Genomic DNA, 18,754 nt, shown 5'->3' with positions numbered 1-18,754 from the left:
GGAGAAAAAATAATGTACAGTATGTGGAAAATAATGTGTTTTTTGAACCTTAAACCGCATAAACACATTTCATTACACCAAATACACAAAATAATGTTCTTTTTAGCAACATCATATGACCCCTTTAACCTTTGTGTTAAATATTAAATATAAATATATTAATTATAAACATTAGATCATAAATATTTTATCTACATGCACTCTTATTTTTTTAATTACCTGTAAATACAGGTTTTTATTACCCGTACATACAATTTTCTGCATTATGTTTAAAATACAGACTCTTTACCGAAACCAGAAATCAATGCAAAGCTAATATGGCTGTGCTTACAAATATTCAACCACCTTAAAGGGGAAATTGTTACCTTTTCTGAGGGAGCTCCACATCATTTTCAACTGAAGGAGATTATTTTTACCTTATATTACGAGATAACTACTACACTTTTCCTCATAGTGTGTCTTCAAACCAATGTGAGTTTCAGGTACATTCTAAAAAAAGAAAAAAGGGCTCCAGTGCTTAAGTACTGCCCTGATGCTGGGCTTAGCAACAAATTCACCGCCACAGTGACAAGGATTGGATGATGCTATCCAAATTCAAAGTTGTTATTGAGAGTTTCTGACAGATTAATCTCCAATCAGCTGTGAGATTAGACTAAATAAAATTACCCATCTGTGTGACAGTAATATGCACAAAAAATGATAAAGCCTCTCGGCAAACAGATTTTAAGTTATCTGACAGATGTAGTATTCTCTACATTGACAGCTTAAGAGATAGGGCCGCTGGAGACCATAATTTGACATGCACAATAACAGATCAGAGCAAGTCAACAGATAAGAGCAATCTTGCTGCTGAATGCAAATTCATACCTTATGGAATACTGTCTCAGCTGTCTACACCTGTCTTACTGTACGTGCCAAAAAATGCTTAACCGCCAGAATGTGGTTTCTATGAATCGCATGAGGATTTCCTTACACAAACTCACTGACTAAACACTAAAAACTACCCTGTGCAAGCACCTGCTATGATGAAGGAGGAAACTCATCTGCTAATGAATCTGTTTCTATTGTTATTTGCATAAAGCAATAAGGATGTAGATGCAACGGCAAGTTACATGAGAATTATGGAAATGAAAATGTCAAAAGTGGGCATAAAATTATTAAAAACGTTTTTAAAGGAATGATGAAAATTGCGTCATCATGTCATTCCAAACCTGTAGGAATTTGAGGGTGACTAAATGACAATTTTAATTTTTAGGCACACCAACCCTATAAAGAATGCAGATTAAGTTATGATTTTGGTCATTTGTGAGAAAACTCGAGGGTAAGGGAAGGATGTTCCTCCACTTTATTCCACTCCCTGGTGAAAGCTGAATTACACTCATTTTGTACCTAATCAGTCCGTTACCACCACAGTCACTAATCAGAGCCTGCTGGCAGAATCATAATGAGATAAAGGACAGTATGTCGAGTATCGCAGGGGAGGTTGGGCAACTTTGAAAGACTGAACAAACTGGAACAGCCTTCTTTCTATTTATAACTTAGCTGAAGTCATTATATTGCAATATTTGACTAAGAGGTGTGACCATATTTACCGTATATATCTTGCAAAGTCAAACAAAACATTTAAAGATATTTTTTCATGGTTAAAATACGAAAGACAGAAGGTTTAAAGATATTTTTTCATGGTTAAAATACGAAAGACAGAAAAGATTCTTCTTCAAAGCAGTCAAGCTAAAGCACTTAATCATTTTAAAGTCCTATAATAAGCACCAACCTTCTTTTGTTGTTGTCATATGACAAACAAGTGGTGCTGCACAACCACATCATTTTGATGGAAAAGCTGTCTTACACAATTCCTGAAGTCATGGATACAATACTTGCTCTGGAGAACAGATACGAATTCCACCCACATTCACAGGGATCAGCGAGTTTGAACCTCTGATGACTAATCGCAAATGTGCAGGAAAAAAAGTGGAGAGCAACAAAACAGATTAAGTGTTCGGGTCTGTGGGACCCGTTTTCACTTTTTGTCAAAAGAAAAATGATATGATTAATTTTCTGTGAAGAACATTTATCAGAACAAATTTTCAATGACCACACACTGTACACCCCCCTACACACTTACATTACATACAGAATGTTCGGGTCCACTGGACCCGGGGCTAATAAAAGAGTGGAAATTTTAGGTCCTGTGTACTGGGCTAATAAAAGTGTGGAAATTTTAGGTCCTGTGTACCTTCACTCTGTCCTCCTATTGTCTGAGCCTGCTATTAGTATGTGTATATGTGTGTATGTGCGTGTGTGTGTGTGAGAGAGAATCTGTGAGAGTGTGAGTGTAAGTGTGAGTTTTGTGTTTCAGCCACTAATCTATAATCCTTATGTATAGATCAGTTGTTTCTGCCCCTGCCATTCCCACACAAGGTTGTAGCACTTTAATTAATAAATGTGATCTAACAAAGGGAAAGGCCAAATATTAACCATATATGCTGTTTATATTGCTTGTAATTAGGATGAAGTAAACATCTGTTGAGTATTTTAACATAAAATTTCTAATTGTGTTGAATTAAAAACCCCAAAAAATGCAGCGGGTCCACCAGACCCACGAACACTGGCTGAATAACAAAAATATGAACACCACACAAGGGTTCATTTAGAATTAGAATATTACTTTAATTTTTTTAAAAATCATACTGACTTCAAACTTCTCATTCAGGCAGCTTGAAATAAACCCGGTGATTGGTAATGGTAGTTTACTGTGCTATTTGTAAACATGGCAAAAACTGTTGCTCATGAGATGAGTCATCCATTAATCAGATCCAACCGTGTAACAGAAATAGAGCTTTGCCCTTCTCGTTGCCCTTTGGTATCTCAATAGCACACAGCAGGACAGCTGGTTAACACCATCGTTGTTCTACATTCATTTTGGTTTTGATCTCCTGCCTGCATGTGCTGGATCAGAGGCACGGGGGGAAATATGACACAGATTTAAGTGGGTAGTCATGTCTTACCAGCTGAAGTGAGGAGGACATGATAGTCTGTGCCTCTCTGTGCAGGAACATCTTCATTCATTTCTTCTTTCTCGGATTCCTCATAACGGTCCCAGTTGGACTCAAGCTTTCGCCTAGAGAAGGTGTTGTCCTCCTCCTCTTGCTCAAAGTTTTCTTTGTTGTCATTGTCATCTTTATTCTGGAAAGCAATCAGAAAAAAAAAAGATGACAGTGAGCAAGTATGACACAATACAATTGTTTTACTGTGACAGTCTATTGGAAACATGAAAACCTTTAACAATATTGTGCAATGATGTTACGTTACGTTAATACCATAAATTGATTATTTATAAAATTAAAATCATTAAAGGGTCATGAAACCCCGTTTCAGCACTGGTTAGTTCTCACCACGGTTTTGAAAAAACGCTAAAAAAGTGGGCGTGGTGCGCAGTGCGGAGGAGGGGGAAGAGGGGAGACAGACAGACAACACACACAGCTTCACGTTCAGACAGTTTCATTTCACTCCCATCGAGTTAAAACACAAATAAATAAACAGCCATTTGCACTCTGCATCGAAAACATATAACGTTATATGAACGCGCTGTTGCACCTCTGAGAACTTTTAAGGCTTATTCTGTGGCGTTTATATAAGCCTTTTATAGAGCTGTAAAAACGGTTATGTTCACCAAGTGAATGAATCGCGTTTGTGCCGAACTCTTATTACAAAGCAAAAACAAACACTCTTCTTTGATCCATGAACGTTTCTCTCAGTTAATGTGCGCGATGTCATCTCACAATCTGAAGCGACTGTCATAGCAAATCAACACATGCTGTTGTGAATAATTAAGCGAAGTGTCTTCTCATAGGATAAGAACACGCAGTCTCATGAATAATTTAATAGACACCGATGTACTATAGTCCATTGCAACGTCACAAATAGTGACGTCAACACAATGTAGATTTTAAACCCGGAAGATGTTTAAATTAAAAAAATTAACCCGTTTTCTCCAACAGTTAAAATTATCGGATGCTAACATTGTCTTCTATGATGTGCAACACAAACACCTCTGCTAAAATCTCAGAAAAAGTAGTCTGGGGTTTCATGACCCTTTAAAAGAGTGTGGGAGTCTCTCTGAATGGTTGTCACTTTATTTCATTTTCATATATCTCATATTTATTTATATGCCATTTGTGTCTAATACCAAGTTAGCAGAGTTTTATAGTAAAAATAGCCGGAATTATTGTTGCCATGGTGATTTTTTATGTGTAAAACTTACTCGTCGAAAATCTGCAGGAGGTCCTAACTCTCCCCCTCTTCCTCTACGATGATCCCGTTTGCCTCTTCCTCGATGGTGGTGGCCTCCTCTTCCGCGACCCCGGTGCTCTCCCGAACTGCCGGTCTCAGCATCACCTCCACCTCCACCTCCTCTTTTCCAATACCCACCGCGTCCCCGACTGTGTCTGCCTTCCATAACTGAACATGAAAAAAATTAGAACCACAACCGTTGTTACACTTAAAAGAGAACCCTGTTCAATGGGGGAAACGTTCCGCCCGTTCAACTAGTTCCGCCTAACGATAAATGCGAGTATATAAATTGACAAATGTGCATCAAATCCAAAGTTTAAGCTGGTCAAACTGAGGGAAAACAGTATGAGTATGAGTAGTATTAAAAGCAGTAGAAGCAGCGGTGTGTGGGTAATGTGAGATCTGGCTCGGTGCTTATTCCTTTGCTTAAGAGAATGTAAAAGGTAGCCTAGTTATTGTATTTTCAAGGATGAACACGTTGACTGACATATTGACATATTGCAAAAAAGCAATAAGTAAAAAGCTTATATCAATAGCTATCACCGTAATTCCCTAGTTGATCAATCACAGTACATTAAGGAAATATTTTTGTATTACACTTTTTTTTTTCATGTTTAGCCTATGTTTAAATATGCAAATGAGGAGCTATCTAATTATATAGGCCTATGGACTAATCTGCATATATTTCTGAAATCTGAACATGGAATAAGGCCAGGTTCAAAATCCTTATTTAATTTAGTTGACATATTAAGAGTTAAAGGTTTTTACAGAGGGGATTTTGGATATCCATTTTCATCTCTCTGAATTATATATAACAAACCCCTTCTTAAATCTTTTAGAAAATTGATAAGAATTAAACTGGAAGATTTGGTTTATGTAAGTGCTACTGAAGTGGAGATTTGCAAAAAAGAGATGCAAATAGATAAAAAGTAATAAAATTAGCACTTAAATGTGTATTTTGAATGTGTTCTTGTTATGGAAACAATATAATAGTCCTGAATAGCCCAAAATCTCAAAATTGACCAGTGTATGAAAAACAATGGATTTGCCTTTATTGTAACAGGCTATTGTTATCCCATAAAATATTTGGCCCGTATGAAAATCGTTATTTTATAGGCATCACACACAAAACATGCATTTTTCTGCAATTTCTGTTCAAATTTTCCTGTTTTTGAAGTGTTCATTCTCTTTATTGTGTTTTCAGACTATCCATTGCCAGGAAAACATGAAGAATATTCATTTTCATTCATTAAAAAAAAAAGTTTTCTAACCGATCATCAACGGTAACAGGATGAACATGGATATTCAAAATTTAACCACAAGTGGAAATGTCTCTGCTATCCTGCCTGCCCCATACAGTCTGTTGGAAGTCATAACCATTGCAACAGTATCAGCAGTCGTGAGTCTCATCACAATAGTGGGGAATGTACTGGTGATGCTCTCTTTCAAGGTCAACAGCCAACTTAAGACTGTTAACAACTACTACTTACTCAGTTTAGCTTTTGCAGACCTCATTATTGGCGTGTTCTCAATGAACCTGTACACATCTTACATTCTCATGGGATACTGGTCTTTAGGAAATATAGCATGTGATCTGTGGTTGGCACTTGACTATGTTGCAAGTAACGCATCAGTGATGAACTTGCTGGTCATCAGCTTTGACAGATATTTTTCTATTACAAGACCACTTACCTACAGGGCTAAACGGACCCCGAAACGTGCAGGCATCATGATTGGCTTGGCATGGTTGATATCGTTTATATTATGGGCTCCACCCATTCTGTGCTGGCAGTACTTTGTTGGAGAGAGAACGGTTCCTCCTGACCAATGCCAGATCCAGTTTTTCTCAGAACCCATAATCACATTTGGTACAGCCATAGCGGCCTTTTATGTACCGGTATCCATCATGACAATCTTATATTGCAAAATCTACAAAGAAACAGAAAAACGTACTAAGAACTTAGCAGAACTCCAAGGATACCCATCGCTGGACAGCCATGAAGACCCTAAAGTACGAAAGCCAATACTACGATGCTTTAGCTTTAAAAGCAAGAGGGACGGGACTCAAGCATCATGGTCTTCATCCAACCAGAGTTACTCAACTAGGACAACATTGCAGTCTGAAGACATGTGGACAAAATCAGAGCAGGTCACCACCCTGAACAGTTACACATCATCAGAGGATGACGAGCGGTCCGTCTCTGAAACAACCCCACGCGAATCATTCAAGAACCAAGAATCGACAGTCAATAAAAATGGACAGCTGGTCTGTCATGAAGACAGCAAATACCTAAGTGATCTTGCAAAATGCTCCCAGACAAACAATAAAAAATGTATGTCATACAAGTTCAAGCCGATCCTTAGCGACATCACTGCTTTGCAAGGTAGTACCGAAGCCGATAGAATAAACACAGATCATTGTCAGTCCTCAGAGCCACAGGCTCCTTCATCCACATCCTCTTCTACCAAACCAGAAGATCCAAACTTGAAGATCCAGATGACCAAGCGGAAACGAATGGTCCTTATCAAGGAGAAAAAGGCTGCTCAGACTCTCAGTGCCATTCTTCTGGCATTCTTCCTCACCTGGACCCCATACAACATCATGGTACTCATCTCCACCTTCTGTTCTGAATGCATCCCAGTGTCCCTCTGGCATCTGGGCTACTGGCTCTGCTATGTCAACAGCACCATCAACCCCATGTGTTATGCCCTATGCAACAAGACCTTCCAGAAGACCTTTTGGATGTTAGTCCTCTGCAAGTGGAAGAGGAACAGAGGAGAGGAGAAACTGTATTGGTGTGGCCAAAACCATTAAGTAACAGCAGAGATAGCAGACTGTAGATCATGATGAATGATCAAGAACAATTGTTATATTAAATGGGCATTAAAATTACATTTTAGCTTGACAGACCATATTCTTTGCCATGTTCTAGGCAATATTTTTGTGTACATATTGTTTATATTGCCATATTGATTTGAAAAAAATTATATAATTTATTAATGGTATTTAATTTAGCTTCTGTTTTCAAAGTTTATAGATCACTTAACATGTTTACACAATAGTGTATTGTAATATTGTAAAATGCCTTAAGGCTAGGGATGGTGAGGACATTAAAATAAAGATATGGATTGTGAACTTATTATTATAAATACCTAACACACACAGTGTTTATTACATGATTAACTTTTTTGTGATAAAATTATTTTCATATATTGTAAGCCGTGGTCATGTCAGTGACACTGCATGCATAGAAACGTTTATTGAAATATCTGGTGTGCAAAGCAATGTTGTTGTATTATGTTTGCAGAACTGCCAAAGCATCACTGTAGAGAAATACACACAAAAAGATTGTAGCTTCCCTCTGCATGTAAAATTAATTTATGGCAGAGATTCGATCACATTTTACAGTTCTACAGCATCCCAGTGTGCACTGGTCCATAATAGAAAAAAAATCTTTCATAATTGTTGTGCCAAGAATTAGATCTGAAATTACTTCAACATTAACACATCATATAAACACATTTATAAATGTTGCCTGGCTGTTTTCCATTCATATTGTTTAATAAGTCTCTACTCTTTCTGTTGTGATGACATGCCATTTAATTTGATGTGAAATAAATGTTTTAAAATGAAATTAACTCAACTAATTGAAACATCAATCTGGATTTGGCAGGGGTTCCATCTTTTATTAATGTCTTCAGTCAAACTGAAGATTTAAAACTACCCACTGACATACAGGTGCATCAATTGGTGGGTTTTTGTTAAATGTGAGCCAAAATCATCACAATTAAAAGAACCAAAGACTTAAACTACTTCAGTCTGTGTGCATTGAATTTATTTAATACACGAGTTTCACAATTTGTTGAATTACTGAAATAAATGAACTTTTCCACGACATTCTAATTTATTGAGATGCACCTGTACTAGCAACTGTTTACCAGTTACTTATCATGAAATGTGGTCTTAAATGTTGATGTCCATACATTTTACCATGCAAGCATCATGCTGAGAACAGCAGACAAATAATTGAGACTGATATTTTCCACCAGTTTATTTTCATTCAGTTTAAATAAGATTATACTTCATAGCTTAAATCTTATGCATTTCTCATCTTCATTCACAGTCTTGTACAAACCCAACAAAATATAGTAAATATTATAACCTAAAAGCTTTATTTCAAGTAGTTATGAAACAGAATTGGGGTCAACATCACCTCCTTGGGCTGGTCTGGAAATACACATGGTATCACTGCAAAATATATGAAAGATCATATATTTTGTATCTATCTTCACCCTTAAGCTCAAGTGTGCTTTTGAAATATCCCAGGCTAGAATGCTTGAGACAAACGGAGCAAAACAACTACATACATACAGTAAGTATTAACTTCTGCATCTGATTTTGGCTTGTTATGCAGCCGTAATGCAGCTATTGTATCAACCCAAAGAACTCAACAGCCAATCAACAACATACAAAATTTTACTTACTAAAGATTTAATTCTCACTTTTATTCAAGTCATAACTGAGGTGAAACTGCATTGACCTCAATTCTGTGAAGGAATCATATCTGTGTGATCTTTTGCACAGCAGCAGTAAAGGCATAGACTAGCATCATGTTAATTGCATTACACGATATTGAAATGTTTTAGCAAAACTGAATATCTTTGTAACTGTCTCCTCTTGGAAGAGAAATCTTGTCCAGACTTTCTCACTCATTCTACTTATAAAGTTAAAACATCCGAATTAAGCTCTAAAACAAAAAAAATACATAAACATGCCTCGCTTGATCTCTACTGGTTTTATCCATTACTACATTTTATGTATAGTTTTCAGAGTATCATTACAATGACTAAAATGATCTGATTATTGACAATGCATCCAAAGAAGACAATTAAGCATGGAAAAGTAGTACAGTGCAAACACAGTCTTGCTTCGTCAAGCGTTTCAGTTGAAAAAGAAACTGTTCATATATATATATAAAAGAGGAAACCCAGTAAAACAGTGTTAAAGAAAACCGACAAAATACACAGCACTACCTCCTCTTCGGAGCAACACTTCTGCTGCCTTTGTTGCCTCCACTAGACTTACTGGAGCCCTTGGAGAATAGTTTAGTCATGAATTCAGAAACATCTGGCAATTCTGGGTTAGGGTTCAACATATTCATAGATTGCTCCATTTCCTGCAGGAAAAAAACAGACATTAAATTGTATAATAAAGCAATATGCAGTGGATGAGAATGTCTGTTCAGGATGTAACACTTGTAGATATGACTTTTTGTTTTGCATTACCTTTCTCATCTCAGGATCATTCGTATTTACCACCTTTGGGAGAAGGACGATGATTAATAAGGGAAGAACCATCATCATGACCTAAGGACGACAAAATAAGTCACAACAGCTATTAAAAACCTTCAACAACACTTATGTCATAGCTAAATTATTATTATAAATGGCTCTGAAAATGTGCCTTAATACTTAAGTCAATCTAAACTAGAGGACATAAAAAAATCTAGTTAAAGAATAAGTAAACATAAAATAAACAATAACTGATTAATTTCCAGTGAATGAAGTCCATCCACGTGCATCTGAAAGAAACAATTATATGATCATACCATTGGGTTCATCAGAAAATCCGTCCAGCCCCAGGTTTCTCGCTTCATGAAGTACATGTGAGGACCACTGGATCTGATCTGAAGAGGGTACGGCTGTCGAATAACTTCAGAGGTTTTGATGTAATTCACCAAGCGTGCCCTAGGGTTCAGTAACATTCTAACATTAACTTAGGTGCTCATAAAATCACATATTAGAAGAAGGTAAGAAATGGGAATGTTAGCTACCTCATTTTCCCTTTGGAGGTAATATCCACACGAACAGGATCAAATCTGAAAGATGGTGATACGATTTCAACCACATATGAGCCAGAAGGCACATCGTTCACAGCAAAGCTCCCATCAGTCCTGCAATGTAAATTTATGTGGTTAATTGTGTAACCTTGGCAAAACGTGTAATGGCTTGTTATTAAACCCGTCTATCTAATCTGAATAACAATGCCCTGCAATGATATTACTAGACATTTTTCACAAATACATTAGAAAACGTATTTATATAAGAGAAAGCTTCATTGCAAGAGATATTATATCATGTATTGGGACACGCTACAGTAAATCAAGGACTGACACACAGATTAATATTTACATCGCTTTTTTGACGTTAGCATTGCTGGTGATATATAACTCACTTGAGAAAACCAACATATTCCTCTCCTTCCACCAGGATTCGGGCTGTGGAGATCCAGTCTTGTGTTTTCACTCCGGGAACGATCGCTCGTCCTTCGATTTTGAAACGGTCTCCATTTGACTGAGAACCTGCTACAGGCCCTGGCTCTGCGTCGGAAAAACACCATGACAACGCAAACAGAGCCTGCAGCGCCACATATATATCTAACAGACGGTTCATTTGTTGCATCGTGTTTTGGCACACGATATATATGACGTTTAAAATGTACAATATTTCACTACGCGTCAACCTGGACCACGGGAATAGGACTCAGCTGAAGGAAGTAAACGGAACTCGGAACGCAAAGACCGGAAGAACATGTTACACCACGTGATTATCCTTGAGGCGGGTCTATTTCTATGGATGGGGGTTTCGAATTGGTAGTCCGACTTTTTTTTCGCGAATCGGTTCTTTTAAACAGTTCGTGTTGAATGAATGGTTTAAAATATCCTTTACAGCACTGCAGTGCAGTAAATAATAATACAATTAAAATAAATCACTGCGGAGCAGCATACATACTCCAATTCGTTTAAGAAAATCCATAGGCACATACTGCTATTTATTGCGTTGTTTATTTTGCATTTTCTCGTCTCCCGGTTCAGTTTGTTGCACTAGCTGATTCTTTTAAAACCTTAATATTAATTATGTTGAACTGCGTCCCCACCGTTCAATGCTTGGTTTCACTCTGTTTTTATACAGTCTATGGTTTCACTACATAGCTCTTATGTCAACTCGATCCGTTCTCAGTTTATTATGAGTCAAGCGAGTTGACGAATCGTTCAGACTGGTTTTGTGAATTATGGCTGCATCTCTGCTGAACATTACAACAATGAACATCGTCTGCAAATTTAGCACAGCTTGTTTTTTTAGTCTTAATCATTCAGCAACTTTCCTGACAACATCATATCACTTTTGATTGGGGTTGTTCATGCACATTATTGTTATGGTCATTTTTTTTTTTAAATCTTAGTTAACATGTGAATAAAATGGAAATATTCATATAAACTTCAAAAAACATTTAGTTTATGTAGATTTATTTGAAAGCTGATTAAAAGAAAAATCACTATGTACACATTACACTCAAATATCCATTCATGATCAGGCAATGGACAACAACACACTAATAACTTAAAACTCTTGCAATTCAAGTGCATGACTGAAAAAAAAAATCTGATAAAGGTACACTTACACAATCACATCCACTTAAGCAGATTCACACCATAGCACTACAAGTGCAACAGTTAAAACTTCTGCTTGGCACTTCAGTGAGTTGCCTGATTCCAGAGAGTCTCATGGAGTTGATTATGTGCCCCTAAGCAAGTCCACTTCAATGTGAAGCAGTCATTCAGTGCCTGCAGGAAGAGTTCCTCCTCCAGTGCTGAAATCGGAGTGTCTGAATTGTTCAGTTCATCTATTCCCAATTCACCACAGCCTACTGAGCTTCAGATTCACCAGCTCCAAACCAATCAAAAGCTTAAAATGCACCAAGGGTTTGTAGTGGTTATCTCCATAGTGTGCTACAATGATATATCAGCGCAGTTGTGACACATACGATTCTATAATCTGTGGAAAAGAGGATGATAAAGGAAATGAGGTAAGACTGATTTTTGTTAACAATTGCAATTTTTCACTTGACTACGAAAAATAAAACACCTTCGCTGTTTCTCCTACAGTTCCTGGAACTGAGCTTAAGTGTCTCTTCCCCTCCCACAGTTCAAGAAGCGTCGTCTTCATTGCCTGAACATTCCTGCTGGATGCAAACATATTCAGTTACAGCTTCCAGCTAACATTTATAAGATGTTCTGTCATTTAATTTCCATGTATTCGTATAAAAATGAAGCACCTGTCATTTGAAAAGCCATCGTGCAAGCTTTTGTTGTTTGTGGAGAGCTCAGACCACCATTTTTTAATGATAGATTGAACCCAGTGTAAAGCTACGATGAGGTGTCTGGAAAAGATTCAACCGTTTAAAAGATTAATTTAAACTTGAGCAAAATGTATAATGACAATAAACAACGATAGCAAATAAAAATACAGGACTAAATACTTACTCTTCATATTTAGTGTTAAGAATCATTTTCACTTGTGGTAAAAGGTCAACACAACAGCCTATTGAAATACACGGCTGTTCTTCCTGAAGACTATAGAGGGAGAAACTGGTATGAAACAACATATCCATCAAATCTACAATGGGACAACAACGACAAACTATGAATTTTAAACAGGTCTTAAATATGCTACCTTTTCGTGAGTACAGGCAAACAGTCAACAAGCACCCCTGTGTCTTGTATTCTGGGGAAAAATGTTGGTTAACATGGTATTCATAAAATGTAGAATTGCAAGCATCAATTATGCCAAAAAATGTGAGAAAAAGGGGAATTCAACATGCTGTAAACACAAATCTATTTATACTTGCAATATTTACACTAAAAATGTAATCTAAGATTTATTTTAATGTTTTTGAAAGAAGTCCCTTATGCTCACCCATTGCTTCATTTATTTGATCAAAATACCACAAAAACAGTAATATTGTGAAATATTAATGTCAAACTTCAAAACGCTAACCTGTTCAAGTATGCCACTAGTTCACTTGAGTTTTTCCGCCAAAGAGTCAACGCAACATTCAGTCTCAGATTTCTTCCAAAGAGCACATGAGTCATTGCTTCATGGTCCTCTGATAACTGAAATTCAACAAATGATTAGGTTAGTGCAAATATTACAATTTGATGATAGATCACCATTTTGCCATGATTGATATTGCAGAAATAGAGGGGTTGATCACTATATCATCACACGTGGACAATCATGAATAAGAATAAACACAGGAAGGTTTCAGCTTCGAACGACAAGAACATAGTCAACACAAGCACTTAGGGTTGCAAAGGGGTGGAAAATTTCCAGAAACTTTCCAAAAATCCCTGGAACATTCCAAAAAATCCTGTAAGTTTCCAAAATTTCTGGAATATTTCCGAAATTTACTGGAAATTTTCCACCTTTTTGCAACCCTACAAGCACTAGCGTGCAGCATATCTCACCTCAGTGAAATAATCACTGTATTTGGAGCCAGCTCCTGCCATTTTTGAGGCGTCTGTTGAGTTCACAGGGAACCCACAGTTGTCACTGTAAAGAATAGCCTGCACGTCATCAGCACAGGTCAGTTCATTTTCTTTGTTTGCCATGTCAGATGTCCTGCTTGCGGTGGGCGATCTCCGACATGCTCTTGATCCCACCCCAGAGTGACGCGTTTTCTTCTTGCTAACCACCGCTCGCTTCGCTTTGCTGTATTTGTGCACACAACGGCCCACTGGAAATCTGTGGGATGGAGAATAATGCACGCTCAGCTTGCCAAAACAAGGAATAATATGAAAGGCCATTAAGTTTGCATTGCTATGGACCAAAAACATACCTCTCTTGATCGGTTTCGTCCTTAAGTGAATAAACCACCTGAAAAGAGACAACAGTAAAAAGCTAACATTTCAAATCTGTCAGATTTTAAAACACTAGACAACATACACTTGCCCACTTTGTAAATGGTAACATAAAAACTGTCCATCATACACTACATGCCTGAGGATCATCACACACTAATACGTCCATCATATACTATGTGGTTTCGGGGTGTTGACACGTTCAGACTGCAATAGTGGGGCAAAATCTAGGCAAAAATTGTGTAGTGTATTCCAGCATTAAAGGGGTCATATGCAATTTCAAGTTTTCTTTTGTCCTTGTTGTGTTACAAGCTGTTTGTGCATATAAAAGATCCATAAAGTTGCAAAGACTAAAGTCTTTGTAAAAATTGATGCGTTTCAGAAAGGTGGGGCAGAGGAACAATAATAATGTACGGTATGTGGAAAATAATGTGTTTTATAACCTTAAACCGCGTAAACACATTGCATTACACCAAATAATGTTCTTTTTAGCATTGTCATATGACCCCTTTAAAATACTTAATATTGTATTTGTAAACTGAAAATGATCCCCTATTAATCCCACCCAGCACAAACATTACAAACAATTTGTCTATTTTTTTTTGGCGATTTTTACTCACCTCCCTCATGTTCTTCTCATCTCCAGAACAAACCATATGTTTGAGAAGATCATGGGTCTGGGCCTGCTTGAGCCTGTGGACTTCTGCATTACTTCCAACATGACTTCCAGTGGCCATAATAAGGGACTCTAAAATACAATGGCAAAAAACACATTAGCCGGCACAGGATGCATGATGTTGTTAAAGCAAATAGCTGCGGTTTGTTTGTTCAAAGCCTCCATTGTAGTAGCTGTGTGTAGCTTCTCCTTTAGACATAAGAATCAATCAAATTCGTATTAAATCGAGTCAATTGATCTTCATGGAATATTTAAATGTAAAGCTTTTGCTATTGTTAGACAGTCTGGCACAGTAGCAGATTTTGACTAGGCCTATATCAATTTTTTGCTTTCCAGAACGTTCAGTGAACAGCAGTTTTGGTTATAACATAACCAAATAACTAAAAATAACCATTAAAAAACGTTTTAGGTTTTCTTTGGGTTTTACCAAAAAAAGACACTTGGGTCCAAAAAATAACCAAACGGAAACCATATGCTAACGTTAAGAGAACGTTATGTGTTTGCTAGAATAAGAGCAGTTCATAAGGAATGTTTCAAAAACCTATCTAGACAATACTATATATGCTATGTACAAGTCATGACATTCATATCATACCAGTGTAAAGAATATCGCATAATTCATTACCAAGTGTAAAGAATATCGCATAATTCATTACCAATGGACGTCTTACCACGTAGCACGTTACGCTGAGTCAGAGGATGAATCTATGAATCGTTTGAATCAAACCTAATTAATAAATTTCAGATTAACAATCTAATATGCCTGGTAAATATCTAGACATCTGTCAGACGGAGCTTGAGGCCTCCAATGATGTGACGCTGCTGTTTAGGTTTAGGATCTGTTAGCACTGGCGAGCTAATTAAGTCAACTACACGTTGACAAACATTCAATAATCTTTGACTAAATTGCAAAAGACAAGTCTAGAGATTAGTCTACACTCACACTGGCATGTGCATATCAAAGCAGGTGATGAAAACACACCAGATAGCTAGTTGCCAAACAAACAAGTCAGGCTAATCACCTGCTAGCAAACAAGGACTTAGCACGTACAAAATCTATAACTTGTACAACACTGTCAAACCTCGCGTATTTCGCAAGCACCCACCATAACATTGTGTAAAGTTGTCTATGCATCCTAAAGCACGTTATATATCCGAGAGCGCTTCCATGCACAACCAGGAAGAAACGGGAATTTGAGTAGATTTCAGAAGGGAGGAAGAACCATTCAAATAAAAACAAACTTGAAATGCTGGGATGGGTGAAGCACCAGAGGAATGAGGGTTTAGCGACATCTGATGGAGCATTAATGGAACTGCTCGGCTTTGGAAAAAACATTTCACTAGTTTCTCCATGAAACATCAGCTAAAATTGCACGCTCTTAGAAATTTCTCAACCAATGTCATGGGGTGCATCCTGGGATGCTTTTTTAACAAAACAGTGAATGGATTATATATATATATATATATATATATATATAGTGATGATGATAATATATCACTTAAAATACTTTGAAGTCAACCTGCAACCCCTCTGGAGGTTTGCTAAGGCCCCTAGTGGGCCCTGGCCCTCCGGTTGACAACCACTGTTTTATATTAATAAATAGAAATGCATAAGGATTTAGTAAAAAAAAAAAAGGTCTTTAAGATAATCAAAAACATACATTAAGTAGGTTTCACTGTGAATTTTAAATATTGGCCTTTTTGATGCAGAACAGAAAAGATAAGAACATCACAAATAAAGGGCCTTAATAATTATTAATAATTTCATTGTAATGGTGCTGTAATCTTCAGTAAGAATCTTTTTAGAATTGATGTTTGTTAATGGTAGCATCCCTTTGCATCTCATGAAGTTCAAAGGTGTTATCAAAGGTGATGACTATCATGGTAGTGCTGATGTGATCATTAGGTCATGAAATGCTCCATGAAATCACATAGTAATGTGACATATAATTACTGTGATAAGCACTTAGAGGTTTGAGGTTGACATCATACAGATCCCATGTGAAAGCAAAGGCAAATTTCAGTTATGAATTATCCTTCACCGATGTTCTCTTACCGTACAGTTAAGATAGTGAAGTTCAGCCAAACCACTTACAATGGATTAAAATACAGTGAATATTGTCATTAAACTACATCTTGGAAGGATCTACCGGTGTAGACTGATAATATGAATGCAGGAATATGTATGAACTACTAAAATGGATTTGAACGTACAGACGCAGCACACTGCCATTGTTTTTTATTTATTTTTTTTTAATAAACTGTTCTCTGTTCGAAAATAATTTCTGAAGTTAAGCTAATAAAAGGCAATGCCATATCTTGAAGAATGTCTTATGGAAGACAAATCTGACCACAGTTCAAATAAAAAGCTGTTGAACTGATGGAGAAAACTGAATAAAATAGCCGACATTAAGACTCATATTCAGACAGCCACAAAAATTCACCATCCAGTTCCACCCTTATTTGGGTTGCGCAAGTCTTTCAATAAAAATAATAATAATAGTTACTCTTTCAAGAGTCACTATTAGACTACAATCATAGCTACTATTTTAATACATGTAAAAATAGTCTAACCAAAAAAAGTCTAAAGATAAACAGACTTCCATAGTTTTTGGAATGAAAATGGCAGACAGGAAACAAAAATGCACTGCACTAGTTTAAAACAAAATATTGGAATTACATTTGACTGACTTATACAAGATTTCATTTACTTTACAGCATTAACTTGTGAAAAGTTTCAAATATACACTACCGTTCAAAAGTCTCTTATGCTCACCAAAGCTGCATTGATTTGATAAAAAAATTCCTTCTGCCGGTTCTGTCTTACAACTTAATTAATGAACAGGGTGTTGTGTTATATGTTATAGCCACATATGATATTTGCAGGTGATTATGTAATATCTGTGAGGGAGGCCGAGTTGCTGTGCCAGTTCATATTTCTTTTGCAGCAGGTAAGCATTCAAACTGACATTTGACATACAAACAATTCAGGCTTGTAAAATTTTGTTCCTGAAATGGATATCAAATCTGACTTTTATATTAGCATGACTAGGCAGACCTCCACCACTGATGTAACATATTAGATGAAAAGTAAAGAGGGGCTAGACACACCAAGCTACCATCTGTCTTTTCCTGTATTGCTCATCTGCTCTCCTCTTCATCAGATTGTTGAGATCTCTGAGGTTTTGGTATGGTGGCTCTCATTTCACCTCTAATGGCAAAACCTGGAATCAGGCTGATGGGCTGAAGGATTCTGCTTATGATGTGAAATGTATCAAAAATATGAAAGATTAGCTGCATTTAAAACATGAATTTACATTTTCACTCATTTACAGGATGGTTCTTCGTGCTGACTTGTAGGATTGACATTGACAAAAGAAATATTAGTCATTATCTTTTCAGATAATCTTTCAGCTGCCTTTTTTCTTGTTGCCAAAGGTAATATATTAGCTGGATGGTACAGAATGTTCAAAACTGACAAAAGCTAGGATCATTCATTTTGAGTGTCTTCTGGACGGCTTCCAAAACACCACACTTCATGCAACCAACAGATGGCGATGTGAAGCTGTGAAAACTGAAGTGTATGAAGGTGAGCTGAAATTTATTAGCTGTCATAACTCCATCTCAAACGTTCTTCTGTGGCCTAACCACACTTTTTTGAACATATTGCAATTTGTTTAAATAAGAGAACCTCACATTCAAGCCTCAAATTAGCCTTAGTGATAGTTTAACAAGTCATCCTTTGTCTTAGAAACCCTCTGACCATACTAACCCTAAAATAAACTTTGACCTCTGAACTCATCTCTGTTTGGTTAACCTGACATTAAACCTGGTTTAGAATAAATACACTCATGAGATTATGTTCAATACAACTGTTTAGCTTTCCTCTTCAGAAGATGTATACAGCAATATATGGTATAGCACATAAATGGCAAACTCTCTTAAAAATAAAGGTTTCAAAAAGGAGGTTTCACTGTGATGCTGTAGAAGAACCATTTTTTGAGTTCTCCTAAGAACACTTTAGTGCACATTTCTTATAAGAACCATTTTTTACTAGTATGAAGACCATTTTAATATAATAATC

The 18,754-nt window shown here is 36.7% G+C and overlaps 4 protein-coding genes across 10 annotated transcripts in view; 1 reads left to right on the top strand and 3 right to left on the bottom strand.

Annotated features, from left to right (window-relative positions):
- LOC107671777 (cell death regulator Aven-like) overlaps positions 1 to 4,486 on the bottom strand; it is a 19,236-nt gene extending 14,750 nt beyond the window's left edge. The window contains exons 1-2 of the mRNA XM_016464742.1: positions 4,265 to 4,486; positions 3,009 to 3,186 (exon numbers count right to left, since the gene is read on the bottom strand). Coding sequence (XP_016320228.1) covers positions 3,009 to 3,186; positions 4,265 to 4,459 — 373 coding nt within the window. The 5' untranslated portion in view covers positions 4,460 to 4,486. The remainder of the gene's footprint in view (positions 1 to 3,008; positions 3,187 to 4,264) is intronic.
- Positions 4,487 to 5,590: 1,104 nt separating this feature from the next.
- Positions 5,591 to 7,108, top strand: LOC107671776 (muscarinic acetylcholine receptor M5-like). Its single transcript, XM_016464741.1, has one exon. It carries the CDS (start codon positions 5,591 to 5,593, stop codon positions 7,106 to 7,108), a length of 1,518 nt encoding a protein of 505 aa, XP_016320227.1.
- A 1,222-nt stretch (positions 7,109 to 8,330) lies between these two features.
- LOC107671783 (ER membrane protein complex subunit 7) lies at positions 8,331 to 10,924 on the bottom strand. Its single transcript, XM_016464752.1, has 5 exons — positions 10,529 to 10,924; positions 10,128 to 10,247; positions 9,903 to 10,041; positions 9,580 to 9,660; positions 8,331 to 9,470 (listed from the first exon to the last, which is right to left on the bottom strand). Exons 1-5 carry the CDS (start codon positions 10,753 to 10,755, stop codon positions 9,324 to 9,326), a joined length of 714 nt encoding a protein of 237 aa, XP_016320238.1. The 5' UTR covers positions 10,756 to 10,924; the 3' UTR covers positions 8,331 to 9,323.
- Positions 10,925 to 11,601: 677 nt separating this feature from the next.
- LOC107671774 (KATNB1-like protein 1) lies at positions 11,602 to 15,934 on the bottom strand. 7 transcript variants are annotated; one of them, XM_016464734.1, is made up of 10 exons: positions 15,777 to 15,906; positions 14,615 to 14,742; positions 13,973 to 14,010; positions 13,602 to 13,878; positions 13,132 to 13,247; positions 12,808 to 12,858; positions 12,618 to 12,722; positions 12,410 to 12,514; positions 12,220 to 12,316; positions 11,602 to 12,129 (listed from the first exon to the last, which is right to left on the bottom strand). In XM_016464734.1, exons 2-10 carry the CDS (start codon positions 14,729 to 14,731, stop codon positions 12,097 to 12,099), a joined length of 939 nt encoding a protein of 312 aa, XP_016320220.1. In that variant the 5' UTR covers positions 14,732 to 14,742; positions 15,777 to 15,906; the 3' UTR covers positions 11,602 to 12,096. The 7 variants fall into 7 exon arrangements, with proteins under 7 accessions (XP_016320220.1, XP_016320224.1, XP_016320225.1 ...); XM_016464738.1 differs by having other exon boundaries at positions 12,220 to 12,313; XM_016464739.1 differs by having other exon boundaries at positions 12,618 to 12,707.
- Positions 15,935 to 18,754: the final 2,820 nt, after the last annotated feature.

Source organism: Sinocyclocheilus anshuiensis, unplaced genomic scaffold (genome assembly GCF_001515605.1).
Source record: "Sinocyclocheilus anshuiensis isolate Anshui unplaced genomic scaffold, SAMN03320099.WGS_v1.1 scaffold148, whole genome shotgun sequence".
Lineage (NCBI taxonomy): Eukaryota > Metazoa > Chordata > Actinopteri > Cypriniformes > Cyprinidae > Sinocyclocheilus > Sinocyclocheilus anshuiensis.
This window is presented reverse-complemented; position numbering and strand designations above follow the sequence as displayed.

What these genes read in the sequence shown, in the direction of transcription:
- LOC107671776 (XM_016464741.1), top strand. Translation starts at nt 5,591, where the DNA reads ATGGATATTCAAAATTTAACCACAAGTGGAAATGTCTCTGCTATCCTG.
- LOC107671783 (XM_016464752.1), bottom strand. Translation starts at nt 10,755, where the DNA reads ATGCAACAAATGAACCGTCTGTTAGATATATATGTGGCGCTGCAGGCT. An exon ending in GAATATGTTGGTTTTCTCAA is followed by an intron (nt 10,248 to 10,528) that starts GTGAGTTATATA and finishes TTTACATTGCAG; the next exon opens with GACTGATGGGAGCTTTGCTG. An exon ending in ATGATCCTGAGATGAGAAAG is followed by an intron (nt 9,471 to 9,579) that starts GTAATGCAAAAC and finishes TTTTTCCTGCAG; the next exon opens with GAAATGGAGCAATCTATGAA.
- LOC107671774 (XM_016464734.1), bottom strand. Translation starts at nt 14,731, where the DNA reads ATGGCCACTGGAAGTCATGTTGGAAGTAATGCAGAAGTCCACAGGCTC. An exon ending in CTAGTGGCATACTTGAACAG is followed by an intron (nt 12,859 to 13,131) that starts GTTAGCGTTTTG and finishes ATTTTTCCCCAG; the next exon opens with AATACAAGACACAGGGGTGC. An exon ending in CTTAACACTAAATATGAAGA is followed by an intron (nt 12,515 to 12,617) that starts GTAAGTATTTAG and finishes AATCTTTTCCAG; the next exon opens with ACACCTCATCGTAGCTTTAC.